Here is an 18,064-nt window from a genome sequence, read left to right on the forward strand (position 1 = left end):
ATGGGTTGAGCTTGAAAATAAAAAGCGGCATAAGCTTATGGTAGGAGTTTGTTATAATTACGGGCGTGTCAATGGCGAGTCCTCAATGAAATTTGACGTGGAAGTCCTAAAACTTGTAAAAAATATGTGTGCAAGCCAGGACGATATTTTTCATGGGATCCTTAGAGAATGTGCTAATGAATTTCTTAAGTCAGATGCAGATTTGCAGTAGTGTTGCTGAGTGTTGTTTCTTGGGGGGATTGGAAGCTTGCTAATGTGGTTACGATATTTTAAAAATATAGTAAAAAGAAACCGTGTCTAATTATCATCCAGTGAATTTGATGAGCTCCATCTCAAAAATGTTGGCAATTATTATAAAAAAGGTAATTGGTAAACTGGATAGACGAGAGTAATGTATTGTCAGAAAACCGAGATGGGTTCAGAATGAGGAAGTCATGTGTAAACCAACCTCCTTTGCTTCTATGATCACGTGATGCAGGCTTTGGGAAGACAAACACGTTTATTTCGTCTATCTTGGTTTCCAGAAGGCATTCGATCAGGTCCAACATGGTGAACTCTTGAACTGTTTACATCAGATTGGGATTAGGAGTAACTTATTGAATTGAATAGAATCGTGGTTGAGACATAGGCCACAAGGGGTTATGGTGTATGGGGGGTTTTCTGATTAGAAAAAGTGTGAAGAGTAGAGTCCCTCAATAAAGTGTCCTTGAGCCCTTAATTTACCTCTCGATTAAAAGTGAAAAAAATCGAGAAACTAGATCTAAGTATCGATGGGATTGTTAACAAATTCACAGATGACGTTAAGCTAATGGGAGTAGTTGGAAATCCAAGCTATAGGGAGATGCTCCAAGATGAACTTGAATATTGCAGTATAGGCTAATGAATAGAGCATTACCTTTAGCGTTGAGTGCATGGTTGCTCATTTTGGTTCAAATAACCCCATGTTTCACCTATGAGTTGAATGGTATTACAATCCCTGATGAAACAAGGATCAGCGGCTTAATTCTTCTGAACACTGTTTAGCAGTGGTCAAAAAATTGAATAGAATGCTCGGTTTTAATCTTAAGAAAGTTTCTTCACATTCTTCCGCTTTTACGGTGCTTAGTCAGTCCTGGACTGGAGTATGCCGTAAGGTTTGGAGACCATACCTCAACTAATTGTATATGTCCATCTGTATCTGTCCATCCTCAGAGAAGAGCTAGCGTGCTCTTGTTGGCACACATGGCTTGAGCTATGAAGAGACTCGATTTCTTGAATGTGTTTACATTGGAAGAACGGAGGTGTCGGGATATATGATGGAAGTGTTTAAAATTTTCAATGGGATAGATAGGATAGGCCATGAGTTATTAACACACCGCCAATTAATTACTTCAACAAGGGAACACCAGTATCATTTAGTAAAAGACAATTCCAGGTCGTGGTGTCGCAAGGAATTTTTCTCTGATAGGGTTGTCAATAAATGGAATAGCTTACCTACGGGGGTCGGGAATTCTTACACAATTGACACGTTTCAAAAAGAAGCACGATAAATACATTGGGATAAAGCGAGAAGCTATCCATATTTCGATATACATACATGGAGTACACGTCCTTGTGTATCATGAATTCTAACACAATTGGTATATTTAAAAAGAAGTACTATAGAAATATTGGGATAAATCGAGAAGCTATCCATACTTAGATAAAGACAACCATAATCTTTTCTATGGGCTGTATATATATATTTGGTGATATATGCTTTTGTATAGGTTGCTGTATTTTGGTTATATTTGAGGTCTATATTTTTATGGGCATAATTCTTTCAGCCACATTGTTGGGCAATTTGCATGTTGTGGCATTTGTATTTGAAATAACGTAATTGAATTGGCAGCAAATGTGGCCATTTTCATCAAACACACGCCAGTGCTGCCAATTCTGAATGAAAGGCTATTGCATACTTGGAGTGAGGATGAATTTGTTAAAGTCAACAAGAGAAGTGTTTCTCTACTGGGATCATACATCTAATATACAATCAGAGCTTCAAGCTTAGTTATGGAAATAAGCTGAGATCCCTGAAGGAAAACAGTATTGAATCAGATGACAAGATCTCATCAGATACATGCCGAAGAAATTTTCATTACAACACACAGGCAGAGAATGTAGAACTTTTAAAAAATCAAATCTTAATAAGTTTTGTAAAAAATAACTTATTTTATTACATTCGCAACAATATTGAAGAATAATTTGCACTTGACATTTCTACAAGAAAATAAGTATGTCACAATAGAGATTAATTTAATTATAATAAGTAACTGGCACCCATAACTAAACATAGCTTCAGGCTTGAAGCACCATTAGCCATTTGCGAAACAATTTTTCTTCCTTTCTCCCCTGATAACTTTATTTTTGCCTGTACTGAAACCTTCTGGTGAGAACTCATTTCTACATACCAATGTGTTGTTTTGTATCAATTAATAATAATTAATTTTTTATGAGTTTCATTTTGATTACTTATTCTAACTTACTACTTTTGTTCAAATTGCTCATATGTTTATGAGATTAAAGTCCAAGGAAATATCTGGAATATGATCACTTTGATTCCATATTTTTCAGGATTGACGAAAAACCCTGGAAACGTTAAGTCTTAGTTATGAAAGTGCTGAATCATGAAAAATTAAAAAATCTTTAAGTCATTATTATTTCAGCAAAGTTTAGGTGAACTCATTCTAAGTCAAAGGCGCACACAGAACTTTTGTCAGGAAGAGGAATCATCAACTTTTTCTTCTTCCGAGGAGAGGGCTAATTTCTACTGCAAAAAAAAATCTGCTCAGAGGAGGGGAGTTAACCCTCCTCCTTTCATATACCAGTATCCTGAGTACAACATTCCAAATTCATCTAATATCTATAAAATTTATTTATTTATACAATATTGTTGGCCCTGGGCCCTATACAAGAGGATGCGATTAAAAGTGACCAAGATATTGTTTGATATTGGACAAAAAACTAGTGATAGTGGGGGGGGGAGTCGATAATAGAGCTGCGTAGTTCATTCCATTCACCAATGATACAAGGAAATAAGCCGTATTTAAAGCAGTCACAGTAGAAGCAAAAATAGGTCTATTTTAAGGGACTGGTCGAGTTTTCGTTAGATGTAGGATGGTTTGACTAGGATACCCAAAGTATCAAAGTTGAGAGGACCATGGAAAATCTTATATAACAGGGTGTGGAGAAAGGGAAGAGATTCAGTTTGTTTATAAGTTCGAACACATGGAAACAAAAGATGAGCAACAGTCGTGGACAAATAAGGTGGATTTATTTTGGATTGATTCAAGTTTTAATATATTACTGGAGGTCTCAGATTTCAGCGGCAGGGGAAAGAATGGGAGAGAGATATATGATTGGTAGTAGAGTAGTCTGATATCCAAAATGGAATGTTTAAGGTTGCAGCAGAGAAAGAAAAGTTTGTTGAAACATTTCTGATAAACATGGTCAACATACAAGATATACAGAAAAAGGGGCTAATTTTATAGCGATACTGATTTTTGGAAAAATTTCATCTCTGCCGCTATCAGGACTCAAACCTGGGTCCCTCGAATGCCGGTCGAGTGCTTTATCAACTAAGCTATAGTGACAGAATATTTAACCAATGGAGCGCATATATATGCTGAATGGTACCATGCATGGTTGGTGACAGCAATCAGCTAGTAATGGCTCGTAAATGACATCAGGCGACCATATGCCGACCATATATTTAGAGAAAGATGTACTTACCCATACATACATTATTCACCCACACGAATACATCTTTCTCTAAATATGGTCAACATACATTTATTTGTTCCAACGTAAGTCAGCTGAGATTATTACACAGAGGTATTTAATTTGAGAAACTTCAGATAACATTAAATTATTGATGGAGTAAGAGTATTCAAGAGGAAGTAATTTACGGGTAACTCTCACATGAACTGTTTTTGAGATATTGATAGGCATCTGCCATAATGAACACAAGTCAGCCATGAAAGTCAGGTTATGTTGGAAAAGTTCTTGATCAGACTCTTGGTGAGCGATACTGTAAATTACACAGTCATCTGCAAAATCCTAGTAGTACAGTTAAGGGATTCTGGGAGGTCATTGATGTAAATTAAGAATAATAATGGGGAGAAGACCGATCCTTGAGGGGTACCAAACTTTATGCCGGCAGATGAGGAGTTATGATCTTTAAAATATGGAAAAACTGTTTACAACATTTTAGGAAAGCCTCCACCCATTCAAGTAATTGTATGTTGAGGCCGAGGTTAGAGAGTTTAAGGAAACGTTTATCATGGGAAACTTTATCATAAGCTTTAGAGAAATCTAGGAAAATAATAGTCATTCGTAGTATAGTCATTCGTAGTTTTTATCGATGGCTCCCAAGAGGTCATGGATGAAGAGGGCCAATAGTGAGGTAGTACAGAGAGATTGTCTAAAGCAGAGTTCATTAAAAAAAGGTGATGGAGTCCAAGTGGATATGAATTTCTTTTGCTACAATATATTTGAAAATATTACAACAGGAGGAGGTAATTGCAATTGACCTAAAGTTAAGGGGATTGGAAAGTGGACCTGATTTATAGATTGGAATGATTTTATTGATTTTCTGGTTACTAGGGAGGATAGCAGTATTTAGGGAAACATTGAACAAAATTAAAAGATAGTCTGAGACTTCATCAGCACAAAATTTAAGAATAGAATTTAGGATGTCATTGGGGCCAACAGAATGAGGTTTCAATTTTTTCAATAACTTTAGGATGTCCTGTTTGGAAAGATATCGGGATGAGTTGTGAATAGAGTAAAAAAATTGGTATTGAGAAGCGGTGTATTGAGAAAACTGAGCCGAACACTAAATTGAATTCGGCAGCCATCTCTGAACATGTCTTTTCATAGGAAATTTTGAGGGAAGTGGGGCCCAATGGATTTAGGTCTAAAGTAACTGCAAAATTTTGTTGGATTAGTTTTTAAATAATAGGGTAGTGAATGAGAGAGGTATTTGGTCTTTTGGGTGGAAATGAGGTTTCTGAGGTCTCGGTTACAGGCTGAAATTACAGATTTAAGTGAATTGGATTTTTTGATTTTATATTCGAAAGCAATATGGCGGATTTTCCTCTTTAGATGAATAATACCTTTGGCGATCCCTGGATTAAGAAAATACTTAGAAGAAACTTTTTTAATTGGTATTGTAGTTAAGCATTTGTCTATAATACATTTGAAAGTCGTCCAAAGGGTGTGAATATCGTTAAAAGAGGATATGGATAGGAAATCATTAAAGTTGGAGTGAAGAACATTTAAGCGGGTAATTTGATTTCCTAAAATTATGATTAAGGATGAGTTTATAGGATGGGATAGAATGGAGGAGAGAAAAATTAATGAATGGGATTTTATGCTCTGAGCAACCCTCAAAGATGGAAGTATTAAAGATTGGGATACGATTGGAGGTAGTGATAAGGTCTAAGGTAGAGCTGGAGGGAAAAGTGGTTCTTTTGGGTTCTAAGATTGATTGGGCTAAGTTAAATTCAAGGAAGATATCTAAAATTTTGTTGTGAATTCAGTGATTGCCGGACAGGGATTTCATATTTTTCCAGTCAATACCGGGAAGATTCCAGTCTCTGGAAATAGGAGAATGTGTATTAGAAAACCTTTCAAGAGTTATTTCAAGTTGTTCAAAAAGGTGGAAGTCTGAAGAAGGAATGAAATAGATAGTAAAGATGGCTAGTGGGGAGCAGTTCGGTTGAAGCCATTCGACTCCAACAATTTCAAGGTGAGAATCTAATGGAATTTCAGTTAGAGGAATAGAATTTGTGAAGATAAACTCTTGGGGGGAGGCAGAGTCATACTTGTCTTTTTGAAAAGCATTATATTCAGGTGGTAAAATTTCAGAATTAGAAATTGTATTATGTAACCATGAATCTAACTTCCAGAAAGTGGGGATTATGAATGAGCCGGAATGATTTGAGAAATTCTATTTTATTTTTTAGGCTACAAGTGTTAATAGTTCCTATTTGAAAGGTATTAGCAGGTTATAGCCTAGGCTGACAAATTTAAGGAAGAAATGGTCAAGAAAATCAGAGCAGAATGGTAGAAGGGTGGCACAATTTCTATAACAGCCCACACTAGGTAAAACCGCCACTGTGGTGGTCGATTGGTCAGAGTAACCGACTCACATCGCAGGTTCAAGTTTCACCATTGCCATAGTGGTGGCCGGCTGAAGTTGGTTTTCTGTGATTCCCAACTTTAAGGTGCAAATGCAAGCTAATCTCCCCATTAAAAAGTCTCTTGTCACAGAGAACAACATGCCTGCAAACAGTACAAGTATTCAATCTTTACACTTCACTCACTTCTGAAATATAGATGACAGCACTGAAAAATCAGACAACACTATATAGACATTCAGACTGTTTGGTACACGCACTTACACTTCTGGCAAAACTCTCTAGATAGTAAATTGCCCATGGGGATAGAGCTGAGTTGTGCTCGGTTTGAAAGAAAAGTAGGTAAAATCATATAAAATTAATACATGCCTGCTGACAGACTTGGTCAGTGAGCGACAAAACGAGGACCTACAGAGTTTGCAAGCATAAGAGTGATCTTAGTGAAGGACCAGGTCAATGAGTAACCAAAAGAAAAACCTAGAGAGTTTGTGACCAAAGGGGGAGAGACCTAGTGTGAAGGAACAGGTTGGCGAGTGGTAAAAAGATCAATGAAGTGAGCAGTTGAAACAAAAGCATGTTGTAATAAAAAGAAAAACCTAGAACACCTAGTTATCAACATTTTTTTACTCACTCGCAAAGCCCTTTTAAGTATGTAATTTCTATGGCAGAGCCCCTCAGGCTTTTTTTGTAAAACATTATCAAATTTTCTAATTTATTTTAACTTTCTCAAGTGGCCACAGAGCTCTGGTGGAGAACCACTAACCTAGAGAATGTTTGAGCATGGGAGTGACCAAGAAAGCGAGGGAACTGGTCAGTGAGTTATCAAAAGAAGGATCTCGAGAGTGAAGAAAGATTTTTTTTTTTTAGTGTAAGGCCCGGAAATAAACACGACTAATGGAAAATTTATAAGTAAAAATTAAATGAGGAATTACTCATGGTCCAGTTTCCCTGATGACTGGGCCTGGTATTGGATCATGATTCAGTGGTTGAGAAGCACTGATTTAAAGTACAAGCATGCGAGTGACCAAAACAGTGCTCAAGCATGCGAATGATAAAAAGACTGCACTAAAGAGCAAAGATCCAAGGCAGTGAGGCAACCAAATAAGTGACCAAGAAAGTCTATAAACATGTGAATGATGTAGAGACAGATACATATTTACTGGGGGGGAGGGGTGGCTGTAGCCTAGGGCAGCAAATTTGAAAAATGTGTGGTCACAGAAAATTAGACAAGAATGGGAAAGGACGGCAAAACCGTAAATCTGACTTTGAAAGCACATGTGTTCAGTGACATAGAACACATGTCCATGCATAGCTTTCATTGCATGGCCAGTCCATAACTGGGAGCTGCCATTGCTTCTTGCAATCAAAATTTTACCAACATTGGCACCGCCTACACTTCAAAGTGGCTTCTGAGCTGAAAGCACATTGATACAAAAAAATGAATTCTGCTTTTCTGCCTCCATATACAATGTTGACCTGACAAAAGATGAAGGGCATTTTACTATTTTCATGTTTTTCATGTGTTCTTTTTCAAGTTTTTTTTTGGTTCCTTGTGTCGGTGCCACAGTAATTCTTATCAGTTTTCAGAATCAATAAAGCTTCCTCACAAGCATGTCATTAACCCTTCCCCCTTCTGAAAGAAATACCCGGTACGCAATTTTTCTTATGGGTACAGCTGTCAAGGTTCTACTAAACAAATTGGGCGTAGGATCTATTGTGGAATGACCACTAAGCAAAGGGGGAAAAACAGATTTTTATGTCCCAGTCCGAAAGTGTTCATTGTTGAAAATGAAGTAAAGAATGACAGCAGTTACCATCAGCTTATTTGGATATTTTCCCGTGCACACATACCCTTTTCTTTTATTCTGTTAATGGAACAAAACATTATGTCGGGTGTATTTACAATGACTGATTGCTACAATCATACGCACTGCCACTTTTATATATACATCTTGGTTTAATCACAATTTTCAACAATAAACATTATACTATTAACACGTCCTCCTCGCTTACAGCGAGCCTTTGAAACTACCTCTTGAGTCCACAGGAGCTACTCTCTAACTAACTGAAAACACACCAAGCTTCTTTTCTCTTCGTCGAGGGCCTTTCTCCCCCACCCACGCTTCCTAATCCCATCATGCTCCTTCCCGATGGGGGAAACATTAGAATTAGAATTCTAATATTAATAAATTGGCCAGTTCTGGCCAACTGTCATGCAAAGAATGAAGAATGATGCATGAAAAATGATCAAATGACACCATCAAAGAGTGTGAAATATGAAGATAGGAAACAATTGTTTATTGTATTCACTGACACTCATAGGCCGAAATAAATAAATGGAACCAATAGGGAAAAACTTTCTTTTTCTCGTAGACGGTCAAAATGCCCGATTGAACACAGAGAAAAAAGGTGAATCATATAGTTCGGTTTTGCCATGCTACTCGAAACAGAGGAAAGGCTATATAATATAACACTCACTAAAGGGCCCTACGACAGATGTGCATCTAGGATGATAGGGGCGAATTGTGTAAGTTTGTTTCATTGTCCCACATTTTACAGGACAGACAAATATTCACATTTTATTTGGTTCTTGGGAGGTTCTGTTGTTTCCATCGCATGCCCGATCCATACCTGAACGAAGGCAGGCATATTCAGCGGCAAACAAAGCTGATGCAGATATCTTTAGCTTCGAATGGAGTGGAGTCAGGTGTCTTTGTAACGATAATGTGATTGCTTGCTTAGCCGTCATTACATCTCGGATTCTATTTTTATCTTTCCCAACATAAATTTAGCATTTGCGAATGACTACAATGAAACACAGTTTTCGTTCCACTAATAAGATTTATTAAAAAACATTAAAGTTTTTAAATTTTTTGGAACCAGTTAAAAGGATTAAGCAGTTGTGAGCTTGGCCTGAGTCTGGTCCGGCCGTCCATGTACGGTCCCTTTCAGTGTACACGAGCTCCAAGGAAAGATTGAGAGATTCGGTGCCTCTGTAGTCTAGTGGTCTAGGGCGTTCACCCGGAAAGTGAAAGGACGTGGGGTTCAATTCCCCGCAGGGGCAGTTGAATTTTCTCTCTTTCCAAAATATATCTTCGCAACAGCCAGTTGTTAAAAACCTTTGTATGGTAGCGGAGAGTGACGTCATCCTTGTAAAAGGATTAAGCATAAATACAATAATTTTTTAGAGTTTTTAACTTTAGTAAATATTGCACATTAATTTAATAAGATCTCACCAATCTGTCAGTCAATTAGACGAGATCCACATTTCCATGTCTGCGGCACCTTTCTTCTACTGCACGAATATTACCGCAGTGTGTCCCAGGTGGTCGAGCTCCGAGGCAGAATCAGCTCAACATTGCAGGTAGTCGAGGCCCAGTGACAGCATCAGCTCAGCTATCATGGGCGAGATCCTACGTGAACCATACAGGACCAAGTTTCCGGATGGAAGAGAGGTCGACATAAAGACAAGAGGACCAACACTCCACCACGCGCCCGTGCTATGGCCGACAGGAACAAGAGCCCAGTGGTCCTAAGCCATTATGTCTAAACTTGATTAGACCGTCGGTTCACCAGAACATAGAGACGTATGCCTATTCAGGGCAAAACGTCTTATTAAAACAGATCGCTAAGTGCGTTTGTGTATTTTCCAATCTTCTCAGCACACTGGCGACCTTTTAAGGGAATCTTCCCATGCCAAGATCCAACCAGACAGCTGGATCAGTAGCCTGTAAAAACTTAGTATATTCGACAGTAAAACTCATTTACATATCATACGCGATAAAACACTATTTCAACTTTTGACATATGGAAGTTGGCAACATAGAAAAAATAAACATTGAAGACCTGGCCAGGGACAGCAACAATAGACCTATTACACATTGAAATTCTCAAGAAGTTATTAACCGTAGAGTGGTCTGCGGCCCACAAATGGCAGTTTTGAAGGTAAAGCATTGTATATTTCCACGCCCATCATTTGGGGGGGCCATTGCCTCCGACTTTTGAAAATACATTAAAAATGGTATATATATACATACAATGAGTACATGTTCTTTGCCCCCCCCCCCCCGGAAAAAGTTAAAATGATGACCCTGTATATTTCTTTTGTATAACTATATTGCAAAACATTTATCACAATTAACATTACACAATTATATTTTAATATTCTTTATACTGAGTCAAACAACGACTCGGCTTGATCCCCACCAGCGATCCGCAGGACCCTAAGATCGGGACAGGAAGGCAATACGACAAGCTCCAGTATCCTCCACACGGGTGTAAGTAGAATTTATGCGGGACATCAGTAGCCCAACCTCTAGTTCTATTCTTTCCCGACAGCAGGAGATCCCACCCCCCCAACTGCCAGACTTAGCGAACATAACTGGCCCCAGCCAGTGGGTACCTTGGATGGTTTCTAGTAACTGAGATCCCTGGGCCTAAATTAGAATAAAGAATTAATTGAAATGAAAGAATTTGTGAAAAATCCTAGGTCGTCATATTACATCTTCAGCTACGAATGAATCCGATGCAGATAGCTTTAGCTGTGAAAAAGGAGAGGCAGATATTGTGAGGCCAGCTGACCCCACAGGTTTGTTTGTTTCATAGTAATCAAGTCAAAAAGTCCCAAGCGAGATGAGAAGTTTATATATAAAATCATGAAATATTATATTCTCTTGATTAGCACGTGTTGTATAGTTATGATATTTACAAACTGCATATATGAATGTATTCTTTTCTTTTCCTCGGAATATCCACATCTATGACCTCCTCCTTAGGTCCTGAAAGTCTCTTTTTTTTCCCTTCCAAACCAAGCGTCTCTTTTCCTTCACACCTCCTTGGTTTTCTTCTTTTCCTTCCCTTTTCCATATCTGTTTCGCTTCTCCCTCATATCAGTGAGAGATTGTCGGAATGGAGCGGTCGTAAAGTCACATATCTTCAGCTGTGAATGAAGCTCAAACAGATATCTTTGTCTGTGAATGAAGATGAAATAGACATCTGCAGCTGCAAACAGAGTTGAGGCAGGCATCTTCAGCTGTGAATAGCTATCGGTCCAGTGTATACCCAGCTTTTTTGTGTAGGTATACCAAATCATCCTGTATGTAACATGCGCGGGTCAGACAAATTTTCCCAATATCATTTGTCTCTTTTGAGGGCAATCTTCTTCTGGATCCATGCTTGCGCTGGGAAGGGGTTGCAGATGTCACAGTCTGCATTATAATTGAGCAATCCCTTTGATTATGAGAAAAGCAACATTTTTATTTCCCCTCACTTTTATCCAAATTTAAGAATGGAATATGTGTTTCCCATTGTTTAATTCACCCAACTGTTTTTTACACAAAACATGATACAGATATATATGAGCAGTAGCGTGTGCTGGATTATTTTGAGGAGGGGGTGGGTGTTCATCTTTTTTCCCTTCCCAGTGAGCAATCGTTTTTACTGGGAAAATTTAAACTGGAGAGTTTCCTTGAAACTCCAAGTATTTTTACCATGAAATTTTTATTTATGTGAAAAATAAATAAATTAATTAAAAGTCAATAAACAAGCAGAACTCTTGAGTGCAAGTTCTTTTTTACTGGTTTTTGGAGTCAATGTGAGGAGACTTTCGTTCCTACTGAGTATGAATGTGCCATATTGCAAATACCATAGGGAAAGAAAATTATTTGTACCAAGTAGTAAAAAAGTGTTGCTGGCTGGGCGTTATCAAAATGTGAATCTTTATTATCACTATACTGTCTGTGGTGTCATATACTGCTCTTTGCAGGGGGTGGGAGTCATTGGTGTATGCAAGAGGGGTGTTTGGGGTTCTAACCCCCCCCCCCCCAAGCCGAGATTATAGTGTTATTTTACAAGAAAAAACGTAAACCCTCCCTCTGAGGGAAAAAAATTGAACCAAACCCCCCCCCCTTTTGAGAAAATTCTGCGTATGCCTATGGGTAGGGTAGTAGGCAATGTATTTTACTAGAGAAACCGTCCGATTTTGGAATGTTTTTGTGTTTTAGACGGGCCATTTTGAGAATGATTTGACAGAAATTCAAGCATGGTGGATGGTTGACAGTCATGGATTTTGTCTCAAAAAATTGGATAAACCCAAAAAATAAAATATTACCAAATAAAAGTGAAAAATATTTATGAAATATTAAACTTCAAATCATTGACCAAAATTTGAGATCAATTTTTATTTGAAAATTAAACTTCGAATTCTTCATTTCAGAAATGTGGAATGTACACTTTTTTTGGGAATGACCCAGTATGACCATTAGATAACATTGACCAAAACTGTTTCAATTTAATAAATTAGCTTAAGTTGAAAAAAAAGCAGTTCTTTATTTACATATCTATATATATAAAATTAATTTAAAATGTGTATATGTTCTCTATGCAAATCTACAATTTTAGATCGATCATCGCCAAATTTTACAATACATATCACACACGACCCGACATAAATGATAGGCTACTTTAAAAGTTTGTCAGAAATGGGCAAAAATGGTTTGGTTTCTGGGCCCCCCAACAATTACTTTCAGAATGTTTATTTTGGTTACCGTGGTTCCCTAGAAATGAGTTTCAGACGTGTGTATGCCTTTACAATGGTTTGTCACTTTTTTAATGCTGCCAGTATATGTATAATAGTTTATGCCTTGATAATGGTTTTTGTTACTTTTTCAATCCTCCCAGTAATGAGACTTTTTGAATAGATGTCAGAATCATAATCAGCATCACTTTGAGGGTCAGGCAAAGGATAATCCCCATAGAAATCAGTGTGAAAATTGCCGATTTTACTGCAGAAATGTGGAAATTTAATGGGTTTCCACCACATCAATAATTTAAAAAATTGTATTGAATTCTTGATTTTTGAAGCCCAGAATATGAAGTAATTATCCGGACCAACTTTTGAGTTGGATATCCATGCAATAACATTGATTTCAACTTTTTATTTATATCCTTTCAAGCATGAAAATTAATGTCTATATTGTCTTTTAATATTCAACTGCATAAATTCATATAGTTTAGAATGTTTTAAAATGAATTATGGGCCCATAAAAAGTACATAGAAGAAATTCCACTGCTTTAATTAAGCATTTTTTGAAGCAGAAACAAGCAGATGGATAACTTAAATAACAAAAAGATAAAAACTTTCATTTCTGCGTTTCTTTAATCTCGATTTGTTTTTTCATGAGTCACACAGGAAGTCGCCATAGCGGTTAACTTGGACACGATTTGTAGGCCCCTCGAAGAAAGAGGGGGGGGGGGAGATATCACATTACCCAAAAAGCCTCACTAAAGAAAACCAGGCAGCATCGGGTATTACAGCTAGTACATAATATACGACAGCCTATCAACATAAAAAAAGTTACAAGAACTTAGATGTGGTATAATAATATTGGGTTTATCGGAAAATGAACTTTTGAAATTTTTAAAAAATGGGCCAAAGAAGCCTGCATTTATAATATTGTTACTGAAAAAGAAAATTCAAATTTTTAAATGTAATTTTGAAGAAGAGGGGAGACAAATTTAACATTAGATGACTTATAACCTTGTCGAAAGGAGACAATCCCTTGATACGTGCTCGAAAATATCCAGCTGCCAACAGAAAATCAATGATCTCAAAGAATTTCTTCTCTTGCTCTTCATCTTCCCGCACTTCTACCTATAAATTACATGTACAAAAATTTTGATGCATATTTAAAAATAAAAATATGAATTGGTCATTACAGTAACATACTTTAATGTTAACACTTGCATTTTGAAGATTAATATTTTTCACAGTTATAGTCTCTGCTAATAAATGTTATTGATGAATGTGAACACCTATGGTAACATAATGCAGCTCTACAGAGAAATGTTATTTCCTTGGCAGGTAATACAATGGAAAAGGGATTTTTTCCCCAATTCTTATGGCAATACGAGCCTTAGGAAGAAAAGTTAGCTCTCTCCTCTGGTAATCAAACGCGAGTCCTCTTGCATACCGGCAAATGCACTAAAAAGTAAGATTGTGTCTCTGGTGTAAAGTAGGGCACTTGCCTGGTATGCAAGAAGAGCCAGGTTTGATTTCCGGAGGCAGCAGCTAACTTCCCCTCCTACGGTTTGTATCAGCGTAAGAATAAGGAAAATACCTTTCCTAATTATATTATGGGTTGAGAACATAAGTTACAAAATATGCAAATTCAATCATTTACCATCTTCACTTCAAAATATGAAACACAGATGGCAGCACCACTAGAACACAAAACATGCATAATTCTGACGACATGAATGTGAGATTCTCGAGAAATTAGCCTAAATTTTTTCTCCAGCAATAAAAATTTATTGTTCACAATTTAAATTACATATATTTGATACAGCACAGAACTTTCTCTTTTTCTTGCCACGTTCTATTTATATTAGTTTCTAATAAGTCAGCAGACACACTCTGTTTTTGATTTTTTCATAAACAGATTTTTAAAATTTGCTCGAACAAATTTTCATTTGTCTAGGAAATATCCTTCTCCTGCCTGACCCCAGCCCATTTTTTAAATATTAAATTGATAATTCTTTTTTTCAGTAATACATTTTTTTAGGACCAGTGTACTTTCATATGGCATCTTTTTTTTTAATTTAAATTTTTTTTATCAACAGTTTATAGCCAAATGAAAATTCTCCACAGCTTTCCCCCCCCCCCCCCCATGATATTTAGAAATTTGGGGCCATTTTGATCTCGCGCGTAGCTCAAGATGCCACTCCCTTGAGAAAGAAATGCATTTGGTGCATCCTGTTATCAGTACCTTTGAAGCAGATTGTTCACACGCTCTTAACGAATTTACAATATTATTTTTCCCTCCCTCTCTATCATTGATCAGTTTTCAAATGCTCAAAATGACCTCACCTCACCATTTGCTGGCATTTTTGTCTGATGTCTGTGGTGTTGAGATCGAAATATCATCTCGGAAGAGCTCCAGTTTTCTCGATAACGGTTTCAAATAAATGGTGAAACATCAGATATCCGAGGGGAGCATGAGGATAGTGTTGTTAGTGAATTGTGGGCAAGATCTGTGGGATAAATATTTCATGGTGTTGTTTGCAAATACTGTTTTTCTGATTTACAATAAGACTAATTTTGGTGCTTGTGAAATTATAGTAAACATCATTTTAATTTGTAAATTTTTTCAGAGTATATTTGAATCTGTTCATTTTTTAATCATGAAAGTTGCATTCAAAAAAATTATTAAATTTAAATTTTTCTTTCAAGTCATGTATTCCTCCATTTTTTTTTGAATGTGCGTCTTAATAAAATCAATTTTTTGGGAAAATAATTAAAGAAATTCTAAAAATTTACTGAATTGATTGACAGATGAATTGAGTCATGTAAAAAAAAACCCATTGCTTTTATGAAGACTCTTGATTTTAAAATGCAACAATATTGGTGGGGTTAAAATGACCCCACCACACCAGTTACACAGAATTTTCACAACGCCAGTTAAGGGTTAGATCAATTAGAATTGTAAATTATTTTCACAAATTATATTTATTCAGGAAAAAAAAGAGATGAGTGTTTTTATTAAATCTTTTTCTCCTAGCTATTTTTTTGTGAGAAATACATAATTGAAAATTACTTTCACTTTAGAGACTTCTATTTTGAAAATTTGGAAAAGCGTGTATTTTCAACTTGCACAGTATTTTATTAACGTTGCAAAACACGCAAAAATGTCTTTCTCCTGGCATTAAGTAACCAGAAAGTTAAGGGGGAAGTAAACAAAATCCATATTTCTTGGTTACACATTAACGTGCAGTAATGTTTCATCTGAAGACTGCTTTGAGAATGCAATTCGTGCTCCTGCAAAACAGACACAAATTAGAAATCTGTTGTCCCTCATAAAATCGGCAAAAAAAAAAATTAAAAAAAAAAAAATGCAATTGATAAAAAAATTGTTCAAGTTGAAAATAAACGACTAAAATATATGGAACATGTTGCAATTATCAAACATTAGAATATCAAATCAAGTACTGAAATGAGCAAAATGCCTCGCCGCATTTGTCTATCTTAACATGGTTGAAATTAACTTTTTTTTTCACCATGAATTTTTAACAAACTTCATTGCTGACTGTATTTCATTTATTAGCAGGTTAATACAAATACAAATAAAACGCCACAACAGGCAAAATGCCCAACAAGGTGGCTGAGAAAAAGATGCCCATATAAATAAAAGAGTATCAAGATTTTTTTTTTTGGATTTTAGTCACTTTTTCATTTTTTGTCCAATTTCGTTAGAATGACTCACACACAACACGTTCCTGCACTTACTAATTCATGGGAAATTATGCAGAGAAATATGTATGAGGTGTACGTACGGCTAAGTAGTAGTGGGTCACTCTTTCGATTACTCGCTGAACTGGTCCCTCACTCTGCAAGTCACTCTCTAAGGGCTGTATTCACTGACATGGTTTGAGCTATAGTCACAATTTTTTGATAATAGATCGCCACGGATTGGTTAAAACCCTGAATTTAACCAATCCGTGTCGATCTGTTATCAAAAAATTGTGACTATAGTTTAAACCATGTCGGTGAATACAGCCCTAAGTGATTCACATGCTTGCTGTTTTGGTCCCTCAAACGCTTGTGCACACTCTAGGCCACTCACTAACCTGGTCCCATATTCTTTAGGTCAATCAGTGATCTCGTCCTACGCTCTGTAGGTTACTCTTTTGGTCACTCACTGACCCAACTCCCCAGACAGAGGAGGGTTTCTGGCTTCATCGCCTATGGGGCTATGCAAATTCGCCACCTTTCTCCCATTCTATTAATTATCTTGATTGATTCGTCAAAATTTGCCACCCTGACCCATAGCCCGCCAGGCCACTCGCTTCCTATAAATATGCCACCAACATCGGAGAAAAAAAATTACATAAATATATCCATCGGCGCATTTGATGTGCACATCAGACCTCCGCCCCCAAAACATTCATTAAAAGTTGAATAGAAAAGGAACGGCCATCTCAATAAATGCATACAAAGAAACGAGGGCAAAAATTACAGTTTCGCTGACCTTCGTCTCGAAAGAATCTTTCGAGAATTCGGGAAGCGGAGGCAATTTCGGCACTTCAATCCCAGATGAACGTCGAACTGAAGCAGACGCCATCCGCCGTGTTCTTCTTCTTTAATTATACAGAGCTTTATGCCTTTTCGGGTCATCTCCTGTATCGGCAGTGTTAGGTCATCTGCGATTATGTCGGTTTTTAAACCGCAACCTTCAGAGCAAGAAGACATGTGGTCATATCACTACCGTTTTACGGGACAAATTTTATTTTAGCTTATCACATAGTTAACTTATCATATATTTTAATTCATAAAAAAAACAGCATATTTCACCGCTAAATATAATAGCGCGAAATTGTGCTGGGCAGTCCTTATAGTTATGGTCCAAAGTAAATGCTAAAAACAGTCCTTAGTCCTGATAGTTTCGAAATGTCTAACTACCGGCCAGCTAAGGGCAAATCGGTGCTTAACTACTGGATTTCGGCGAAGGACTGTAGAGATAGTTTACCCTCTGGATCGATGAAAATGTACGCTCTTCATATTCATTCATTTTTTCACGACTTTTAATAATATAATCAGTGCCGTCTTAACGCATAGGCCCACCGGACACTGCCTGACGAAAATGAGATCTAGTTAAAATTTTCTAGAATTTGCCAGGTAGGGTTTCAAAAAAACCATTTGATCTGGGGGCCCATGATACTCTTAAGACGGCCTTGAATATAATCATTCATTTTTCCATGACTTTTAATAATATAACAACAGAAAAAAAGCTGGAAAACATGAGCATAAAAAGACGGAAAAATGGCGAATAATCTGCAAAGAAGCAGAATGGAAATTTCTCGTCTTCAATTCTAAGCCTCCTCGCCAATTTAAGACGCCAATTTTAAAG

At 36.9% G+C, this 18,064-nt stretch overlaps 1 protein-coding gene and 1 non-coding gene across 4 annotated transcripts in view; one reads left to right on the forward strand and one right to left on the reverse strand.

Moving 5' to 3' along the window:
• The window catches only part of fidipidine (coiled-coil domain-containing protein 93), a 100,471-nt gene extending 83,155 nt beyond the window's left edge, over positions 1–17,316 (reverse strand). For all 3 annotated transcript variants that reach the window (XM_089255944.1, XM_089255946.1, XM_089255945.1), the window contains exons 1-2: positions 17,186–17,316; positions 13,699–13,812 (exon numbers count right to left, since the gene is read on the reverse strand). In XM_089255944.1, the coding sequence (XP_089112070.1) occupies positions 13,699–13,812; positions 17,186–17,278 (207 nt within the window). In that variant the 5' untranslated portion in view covers positions 17,279–17,316. The remainder of the gene's footprint in view (positions 1–13,698; positions 13,813–17,185) is intronic.
• Positions 9,151–9,225, forward strand: TRNAS-GGA (transfer RNA serine (anticodon GGA)). Its single transcript has one exon. It is a non-coding gene; the product is annotated as a tRNA-Ser (tRNA).
• Positions 17,317–18,064: the final 748 nt, after the last annotated feature.

The sequence above is a fragment of the Pholcus phalangioides genome, unplaced genomic scaffold, assembly GCF_987345545.1.
Source record: "Pholcus phalangioides strain wild (caught in Gottingen) unplaced genomic scaffold, Ppha-v1.0 ptg000004l_1, whole genome shotgun sequence".
NCBI classification, from domain to species: domain Eukaryota; kingdom Metazoa; phylum Arthropoda; class Arachnida; order Araneae; family Pholcidae; genus Pholcus; species Pholcus phalangioides.